We start from the raw sequence: 10,232 nt of genomic DNA, 5'->3' as shown, positions 1-10,232 counted from the left end.
AATACTGGAAACCACTGGAGTCGATGAGTTTATCAAATACAATAGTATAGAGGATATAATCAAAAGGCTTAGGCCAGAATGCCATGGAACAGCATGGTCAGTGGGAATGACTTGTTTGAATATCTAGCAAAGGAGACTGAGAAGGAGTGGTAATATAGAAAGGCACAGAACTAGGAGACTGTAATATAAAAACCTAGAGAAGAGAATATCAAGGAAAAGTTGGTGATCAACATCGATATAGACTGCAGAAACATCATGAAAGATGAGAATTGAAAAATGATATTATATGTGGCATTTAAAAGATTATTAGTAACTTCAGGGACATTACTTTTGGCTAAGTAATAAGGTTGGAAGACAAATTTTAGAACAGTGATGGGGAATGTCTGGCTTATGGTCAGTGTAAGGCCCATGAAATAATTTGCTATGATGAGCTGAAAACGATATAGAACAACCTCTCACTGCTTGTATTCCATCTATAAGTTGATAATTTTATATAGCCCACAAATGATATTATAAATATCCAAAAGGCCTTTGGCAGAAAACAAAGATTCTCTACCCCTGCTTTAGAGAATAAAGAGAAAAGGAAATAAATAGAAGGATGTTGTGGTATACAATTGTGATGGAATATTCTTGTTTTGTAAGAAATGATGAAGATGTTTCAGAAAAAAAGCCCAACAACATATGGATTGATTCAAAATGAAATTAGCAGAACCAGGAGAACATTGTACACAGTAATAGCAATATTGTAAAGATGATCAACTAGGAAAGACTTAAGTTACTCTGCTTAGTACAATGATCTAAAGAAATTCCAAAGGACTGAGAGCAATAAGTACAGATTAAAATCCATTTTAGTTATTTTTTTGTATTTTATTTGCTTGCAACATGACTAATATTGAAAGTATTTTACATGATTTCAATCAATCAATCAATATCAAATTGCTTGCCTTCTGAAGGAAGGGAGAAAATAGAAAGAAGAGAAAGAACTTGGAATTCAAAATATTAAAAAAAATAAAGTTAAAAGTAAATGAATTTGTTTTAATGATGAACATGTTATAGTAATAAATTTCACTTCTATGGCACTTCAGATTTTATAAAATGCTTTCCTCACAACATTGCGAAAAGAGGCAATATAATAGTTATTGTGGAAGTTGGCCTGGTATAGTGGATTGACTGCTGGATTTTAAGTCAAAAGAAATGGGTTCAGATTATACATCAGAAACTTGATAATTGTGTGATCTTTAGAAAACCACTTAACTTTATTAAGGCTATAAAATGGTGATAGTGTCATCTACCTCATGGGGTTCCGTTAGGATAAAATAATAGAATGCATTATACTACGTTGGAAACCTCAAACCACTATATTAGTGTAAACTTTTTTCTATTGTGTTAGTCACTGAGACTGAGCAGTTAAATGATCTGTTCAAGGTCATGAAGCTTGGTGTCAGAGCTAAGATTAAAAGCAAGTTTCCTGTATCCAAGTAAAGTACATTTCATACTAATTTTAAAAAAAGGAAGTAAAGTTTATTGACACTAGAGAGGTTAGGATAGATAATTTAATGCGACCTGTCCAAATTCAAGTAATAAGAAGTCATATATTTATGGATTTCTAGTGTAATTTGTAGTATAATTCTTATTAAGTTAGAATCCAACATCACATCATTATTATTATAAATACTTTATAATATTATACCATGTTTTGAAATAATTTACATATCTATGAGACATATTCATGAGTTTTTATATTTTTGTCCAAGTCTCACCTGAAATATACTTGGGCACATTTTCTAGAAGTAATAAATGGTATTCACTTGTTTTCATTGTAGATCTCATCCCTATCCCACCCCCATACATTTTAAAGTACATATTCCACACAGTAGTTCAATATCAGTAGTTAGTTCTATGTAATTATGCACCCACTTGCAATCATTCTTGTCACAAAATGTCAAGAAGAAATCTTTAATAACAGATTGAACCCAATCTAATATAATTCTTTATTTATAGTGCTTTTGGAAGAATGTGATGCTCCCATGAAATCTGCTACTGCTTCTTCTTGGAATTCTAAGTAGTTTTTAGGCTATAACCATAGCCATATTTTTGCACAGGGTTAAAATTTCCAGAACTTTTGAAATGGAAAATTTATTTTTGATCTATCTAGCCAATTGCTAGTGTTTTATCCAGAGAGGTTGGATCTTTCCTTAATTATTATTGCTCAGTCAGCCATAGAAGCCAAGTCAAACATATTCAGGGCATAGCCTATCATAGACGGCTGGGCTTTCATGTATCCTAAAATAGTGATATTGCCGTCTATAATTTTGGTTTGGGCTGCTTTCCTAGATTCACAGACCAGTTGAGTTGTTAGGAATATTAGAAAGATTTTTTCCTATCTTGAATAGGATTATGATCTACACAACTGGTAATCCAGGCTCTGCTTGGTTTAACAAAATAATATTGGCCTTCAAATCAGAGAATTTGGATTTAAAAACTTTAGCTCTTGTATATACTACTTATATGACCTTGGACAAGCCCCTTAATCTTAAAGAATTCATATAAAAGAAAAGAATATTGGACAAGATGAATTCCAAAATTGTTTCAAGCTTTAAATCTCATGATTTCATGATATCCTGTGATGAGGAATTTATCAATTTTACTCTTTCTTCATAATTAACCCTTATAAATTATAATATTTTAAAAATACAAAGTATATTCTATTTTTTAGGATATAGATAAAGGAAATAATAAAAAGACATCAAGTTAAAATTTATCTTTGAAGGTAAAACATAATATTCAGCTTCACTCCTTAAGGTTATCTAAGCTATAAATGAAGTTATGAAAAATAAGCATAGGATATTTTTATTAGAAAACAACTTTACCAATGCTAAATCACAGTAAATATCTCAGTTGTTTTCCTTGACAGCTCAGTGTCCCCCCCACTCTTTTATAGGACTCTTTTCTTTTTTCCCATTGAGATGCAATGCCTGACACATTCACTGACTCCACTAACTTCAAGTGAGAATGTTATAAATAAAACTCTAAGTGTGGAAGCATTTTAATGTTCTTCTTGCATCATGAAAATCACAGGAAAAATGGGAAAAAACTTGCTAGCAAAAGAAACAAAGTGTGTTAAGTTTATTTTTTAGACATTATCTAAAATTTTCCTGTTAATTCTTTTTCCTCATATATATATACATACATATATATATATATACATACATACATATATATACATACATACATACATACATATATATATATGTGACATTTACTGGTGAGATTTTAAATAAAATAGGATTCTTTGTTTCACTTTATATTTCCCCCCCAAAAACCCCCCAAAATACACTGAGCAAAAGGTAACAGACCTGAAGTAAGTTGTTCTGAAATGAACTTTGGAAAGAAAGAACAGTTGGCTGACATGATTGCTGGTTAGCAGCTTTTTAGTCTATTTCTTATTTCCTTAGTGATTATTTTCAAAATCACTGACCTAGACTTTCTAGAAAGGTTATATCAGAAGGTATTTAGCTATATATGGGAGTATGACAAAAAAGAAAAAAAATTGAGAAAAAGAGAGGGAGGAATAAAAGGAGAGACAGCCACAGAAAAACAGAGAAAGAGAGAGAAAGGAGGGAAGGAGAAAGCAGGATTGGAAAGAGAGAGAAAGGGAGAGAAAGAGAGAGAGAGGTTTAGAAAATCTTATTTGTTAAACAGTCAAATTCTGAAAAAAACCCTCCATACTTGTGGAAGAATTACATGTGACCATCAGTGTACAGTATATTTTGAGATGGTATATAGTATTGTGTGTATACATTTGGGAGTCTGTATTTGGGTAATGTTTCTCTTTCTGAATCCTATTATATAATCATAGTTTCTGTAATATAAACCACTCAGAATTTCTCCACTGAATTTTCATGTCAAAACACTATAACTGAATTCTTGTGTCATATTATATCTGAATACATTTTCCAAATCTTTCTTCTGTAATTATGCCCATTATGAATAGATAATATCATTAGGAATCCAAGCAAAGCCATGGTGCATTTATTTGGTGTTTAGGCAAGGAAAATGAATAAGATATCATTCTTAGGTTATCTGGAGCTCAGATATAAAACAAAATATGAGAATGCAGATACTCCTGTCACTCATCTTTGATGCCCAATTTGCATTTCTATATCCAATAAACAGTTACTGTGGAAAATAAAATGATTCTTTCTTTGCAATATTAATTATGGATCATGCCTTGTGAGGCAAAGAATTCTTTACTCATTCCCTAGCTGAGCTAGAACCTATTAGGAAATTCTGTTTAGTGAGATATGAACTGAATTTCAGAACAAAGAACCTGGGATCCAATCCCAATGCTGTTATTTTTCTTTGTGACTTGATATGAGATTTTTTTTTTTTAAACCTTAGTGGGTCTTAGTTTCTTCATTTGCAAAGCGAAAAGAATGGAATAGATTATCTCTAAAGACCATTTCCATACGAAATTCCAAGATGCCCAAACGGAATTGGCTGCCTTATGAAGTGTTAAGGTACCTGCCATTGGAAGTATGCAAGCATAGAATGGATTAGTAAAATGAGTATGACATACTACTGGATTTTTGTTTTGATAATGGTTGGACTAAATGGGTTTTAAGATTTTTTTAAACCCTGACATTCTGTGTTTCTATGATTTTGTGACCTTCCCTCCGTACCCTCGAAGCATTCATAACCAAACCGGAGTGAAAGCTGTTCTAATCCCCAAGTATCAAATGTGTCTTTCATGTTTTGGCCTGTTAATAACCGAAGAAGCTAAACAACACGATAAGTCACCAGAGGGCGCCAAGTCCTTACGTACGAAGACCGATGCTTGTAAGTTAAGAAGCTCGATGGCAAAGGCAGTGCCCGCGTGGACTGCATCTCGGGCAAAGCACATCACTAGGCGAAGATGAACTGAACACCATTCGACTAGGTTCTGCAACGCCTTCAGCCTGCACTACCCAGCCTGGGAACTCTACTTCGTTAAGGTTTGTGAACATCCTAGGGACTCTAGCGGTGTCAGTCAGTCCCTGTTCTCAGTGGGCTGGGACACCCACTCTCTTTGTTGGTCGCTAGTTAGGTGTAGAGTAGCAGGGTATTGTACTAGGGCTATTTGTTGGTTTGTCTTTGTCTCTTGCGGCTGTTAGGGAGAGGATTTTTTTAAGAAGGGTTAGTGTGTGTGTGTGTGTGTGTGTGTGTGTGTGTGTGTGTCCGTGTGTGTGTGTGTGTGTGTCCAACACTATCCAACACCAGAACTACGGTTTTAATCTGACAGAATCTGTGAGATTTGGAATTTTTTTTTAATGTGTCCCGAGGGTCCTGCCGGATATGGAGGTCGCACGAAAAAGTCCAGTTCAGAAAGGCATCCCCAGAGTCTAAGTTCACAATGTGATGTAAATGCTCAAGATAGGGTTCGTATGGAGTTCGTGTGTACGTCTGGAAGGGAGCGGGTTCGAAATTAAGTTAAGGGAAGAGTTTCTTTCCTTCTAATGTCCTTCTTTGTGCCCAAGGAAACTAAGCCCCGAATCAGAGGGAAAGGAGGGGGTTGGAGAACGAGAAGGGGAGGGGAGAAGGAGGGCTCGGGAATCCTCCCTCCATGGGATTTGGCCCTTGGGGAAGGTACCGGGGGTGGAGGGTGGAGGTATGGGCAGAACCCGTCAGAAGACAGGTCCCATCTCTTTACCTCCTGGTCGTTTTCAGGAAGCCTGGAGTGCTGCGCAAAGCATCCTGGCTCCAGAGAAGAATGATGATGCAGAAGGAAGGTGGAAGGTCCTGATTCTTGGGTTGGAGCCTGAAGCTCAACCTGTGGGGTCCCAGATGTGACTTACCTCCAAGGGGGAGAAGAGTTCCTTGGGTCAGAGTCTACCTGCTGGGTTCCGACCAACTTTTAAGGGAACCACCCACCCAGGAGCTGAGAGAAGTCAGCCTCGGACCAGAACCTCAGAGAGACTTGACAACCGAAAGCAGCCAAGGTTTGAGTCGAAAATTCTCATCTCTGATTTTTATTATCAGGAGTAAGGATGCTGGAGAGAAGGAAGGGGGGGGAATTATGTCTGCGGAGGTGGGGGGAACCTGATGCCTCATTTTCATAATCCCTGGGGAACCTTCCCTTGATTTCCTCTGGGCTGAGAAAGGACCAGATCCTGGGATAATAGTTCCTCCCTTGGTGGAAGGTCCAGTTCTCCAAGCTCTATTTTGTGGTAGATCATACAGAGAACCTCCTGGTTCATAGGTAAGCCTTGTAGTCCTGAGCACTCTCCTTCCTAAATGTAAGTAGTTCTAAATTGGCTCAGAACTGCGAATTGAGGCAAGGCTTCTGTACTGCCCACAACTCACCTGCGCCTGCTTCTTTCTGCAATCTCTCTTGAGATTCCTGTGGGAATCTCAAACTTAGAACTTTTTTTAAGGGTCGGCTGGGGACCAAAAGGCATTTCCGTCTTTCCTCATTGAATATGGACAATGAAATTGGAGATCTGACTCTTTCTCTTATGAACTTTCAGCTACCAAACCCAGGCCCTCAAATCTTTGATTAGTCCTTGTTTGTATCTGATATTAGATTCAAAGCTAGGAGACAGACTGTTTTTTCTTTTCCAAGCTGAAGGAGTTTTAGATTAACAGGTACACATAGTAAGAACATTCAGCTCCTTCAAAGAAGGAGCCCTAAATCTGATTTAATTTAATTGCTAAAAAGACTCAGAATTGTCATTGTTAAAAAAATATTTGCACTCAAAATGTCTTTATTTGATTTGTTTCTAGGGCTAAGGAAACTGAAGTTAGCCAGCAAAGAACTCTGGGGTTTTCCCAGTCCAGGACCAGAACATCAGACATCTATTCAGGAGATCATATGGAGGATGCTAAACACCAAACAAAGAAGCACTTCTTGATGTGGATGTTAGGAAGTTATATTAGAAACCAAATGCTATTTAAATGTGACAGGTTTCAGTGAGACTGATGAGCCAGAGGAATGAACACTAGATTCCTAGATTTACTTCTGTCCATAAGATATTCACCTAACAAGCTCTTCTGTGTAGTGGGTATCTTTCTGTGGAAGAGCCACAGGGAGGGATACACAAGGGGCCAGTCAAATTCTGGAAAGGCTCACACTGGAACTGGAAACTGGAAATCACCAGCAAATGCTAAGATGCCAAGGTAACTTTATTAGCACTCTTGTGGGACCTGGGTTCAATTCCTAATTCCATGATTTATTATCTGTAAACTTTGGAGAAGTTACATCCGGACCTGAGTTTCCTTATTTTTAAAATTAAGGGATTTGCAATAGATGATCTTGATGGTTTTTTACAACTTATGCGAGTTGGGTTGTAAAATATAAATACTTATCTAAGAATTTGTTACCAATTGTTATTGGAGTATAGGCATCCATGTAATATAAGTGTGAAGAAATTGCAACAGAAGTTTTGGATCAGCTTGGTGAGTAATTTACAAATGACTGATGGATGAGTAACCTTTGCAAGGGGAAGGAACTGAGAACACATTGAAACAAACAATAGATTTTCCCCTTAAGAGACATAATGCCCTTGAATGACACAACTATGGACAGAGGAGGGCTGGTAGTAGAAAGAGACTTCTCCTTCCGTATTCTTACTGCTTGCTTCCTCTCACTGTTGATCTTGTCTACACTGTTGGGAAACACATTGGTGTGTGCAGCTGTCATCAGGTTCCGCCACCTAAGGTCCAAGGTGACCAATTTCTTTGTCATCTCCTTGGCTGTTTCTGACCTTTTAGTAGCTGTTTTAGTCATGCCCTGGAAAGCTGTTGCAGAGATTGCAGGTTTCTGGCCCTTTGGCTCCTTTTGCAATATCTGGGTGGCATTTGATATCATGTGTTCCACAGCCTCTATTCTAAACCTCTGTGTCATCAGTGTTGATAGATATTGGGCTATCTCCAGTCCCTTTCGCTATGAGAGAAAGATGACCCCCAAGGCGGCCTTCATCTTGATCAGTGTTGCTTGGACTTTGTCTGTGTTAATTTCCTTCATTCCAGTGCAGCTGAATTGGCACAAGGCCAGACCCATAAGCTCACCAGATGGGAATGTTAGTTCTTCCCAAGGTGAAGCAATGGACAACTGTGACTCTAGCCTTAGCAGGACATATGCCATCTCTTCTTCACTCATTAGTTTTTACATTCCAGTGGCCATCATGATAGTCACATACACAAGGATCTACAGGATTGCACAGAAGCAAATACGACGAATCTCAGCTTTGGAGAGAGCAGCCGTGCATGCTAAGAACTGTCAGAACACCACAGGAAATGGGACTAATATGGAGTGTTCCCAGCCCGAAAGTTCCTTCAAGATGTCCTTCAAGAGAGAAACCAAAGTTTTAAAGACTCTGTCAGTGATCATGGGAGTGTTTGTATGCTGCTGGCTACCTTTTTTCATATTGAATTGCATGGTCCCCTTTTGTGAGTCTGATTTGCCTTCTGGGGAAACAAAGCCCTTCTGTATTGATTCTATTACTTTTGATGTTTTTGTTTGGTTTGGATGGGCAAATTCCTCATTGAACCCCATCATTTATGCCTTCAATGCTGACTTCCGCAAGGCATTTTCAACTCTCTTAGGATGCTACAGACTCTGTCCCACTGCTAACAATGCGATAGAGACAGTTAGCATCAACAATAATGGGGCTGTGTTTTCAAGCCATCATGAGCCCAGAGGGTCTATTTCCAAGGAGTGTAATCTGGTTTACCTGATTCCACAATCTGTTACCTCCCCACGAGACTCAAAGAAAGAAGAAGGTGGAGGATCAAAACCACTGGAGAAAACCTCTCCAGCTTTATCTGTCATTTTGGATTATGAAGTTGATGTATCTTTGGAAAAGATTAACTCCATCACACAGAATGGACAACACAAGACCTGAATTGTAAGATGAATCCTACAAAATAAGTTTGTTAAAAGAAAAAACAAAAAGCTTGCAGTATTCCCTTTAGTTTGTTATTTTTGAAAATTAAGTTATGATGTGGTTTTATGTTCACAAAAGAACTGATTGCTGCTTTTACTGAGAATACAATTTTGTTTTATAACCCAGCCTAGTACATTTTTGATTTGTAAAAATTTCTGTATTGTTCATGCTGAATGAAACAGAGACCGAAGTAAAGGTATAAGGCAAGGAACACCTCATCAGTTTTATAATTATTTATAGAAACTAGTTTCTATTTTAGTGACTGAAAATAGGGCAAGAAATCAAGAATTAACAGTGACACTTAAAAAAATAAAGAAATCACCACTTCCAGAAAGAAACAAAAGCATTGAGTTTGCCATGTATAAATAGGTGCTAATATGTTTCAAATCAAGTTTTCAGATTGTAATATTAGGTAAATGCCTTTGTAAATTATTTCTGAAAAAAAAATGAGCCTTATAGTAAGAATGATTATTTTTAAATTTGGGAGATGCTTTGTTAATATTGGTTTTATTTATTTATTGTTTAAAATTGCTATTTAAAATATGTTATAACAAATTTATCTTTATCTTATTTAAAAGTATTATCTGATGGGAGATCTCTGAAATCTCATAATTATAATTGTTTTGATCATTTGACTGGTCAGCAATTCATTGTCAGTCGTTAATGAAACTGTTGGAAAAAAACACGTAGTTGGAGTAAACTTGCTTGTATATACACCTTCAGATCACAAAAAATGCTAAGAGAGAAAAATGTTGAGCTCTGACATTTCTTCTGAATTCATCAGAGATCAATACAGGATCAGAGCTGACAAAGAAAAAGATGACAGTTCCCTTTTTTCTTTTCTTTTCTTTTTTAACAAGGATTTAAAAACACAATGGATTGCTGCTATTTTTTTCATTACTTTCCCATTACAAAGTCTTCTTAAGAAAGCTGTCTGCAGCTCTGTAAATAAATATCTTTCCACTGGAAAATCAACTTCAGAGGAATCATGCTTCCTGTTGAGATTTTTGCCCCTGGCAACCAGAAGCATTAGACACTTTGTATTTATGTAAATTAATTGGCTTCTCAGTCTTTTCTTATTTCTAGTGGTGGCTACCTTTTTTTTTTTTTTTTTTTTTTTTTTTTCCTGAACAAAACCAATGACTGATAATAGAAATGCATAGTGACTCTCATAGGTCTAGCTACCTATTACTTGTGTATCTACAGCAACATCAATAGGAACAGAGCATATTGTGTGTCCTGCTTCTTTACTGTGTTTAAATTCCTTTAACATATAGATTGCTTTCCTGCTTTACTTTTCAACCAGGA

At 36.7% G+C, this 10,232-nt stretch overlaps 1 protein-coding gene across 2 annotated transcripts; it reads left to right on the top strand.

The window, feature by feature from the left end:
* The first annotated feature begins 4,868 nt into the window (after positions 1 to 4,868).
* Positions 4,869 to 9,554, top strand: DRD1 (dopamine receptor D1). Of its 2 annotated transcripts, XM_074292110.1 has the most exons (4): positions 4,869 to 4,994; positions 5,282 to 5,417; positions 5,707 to 5,978; positions 6,763 to 9,554. In XM_074292110.1, exon 4 carries the CDS (start codon positions 7,536 to 7,538, stop codon positions 8,880 to 8,882), a length of 1,347 nt encoding a protein of 448 aa, XP_074148211.1. In that variant the 5' UTR covers positions 4,869 to 4,994; positions 5,282 to 5,417; positions 5,707 to 5,978; positions 6,763 to 7,535; the 3' UTR covers positions 8,883 to 9,554. The 2 variants fall into 2 exon arrangements, with proteins under 2 accessions (XP_074148211.1, XP_074148210.1); XM_074292109.1 differs by lacking the exon at positions 5,282 to 5,417.
* Positions 9,555 to 10,232: the final 678 nt, after the last annotated feature.

Source organism: Sminthopsis crassicaudata, chromosome 2 (assembly GCF_048593235.1).
Source record: "Sminthopsis crassicaudata isolate SCR6 chromosome 2, ASM4859323v1, whole genome shotgun sequence".
Taxonomy (NCBI): domain Eukaryota; kingdom Metazoa; phylum Chordata; class Mammalia; order Dasyuromorphia; family Dasyuridae; genus Sminthopsis; species Sminthopsis crassicaudata.
This window is presented reverse-complemented; position numbering and strand designations above follow the sequence as displayed.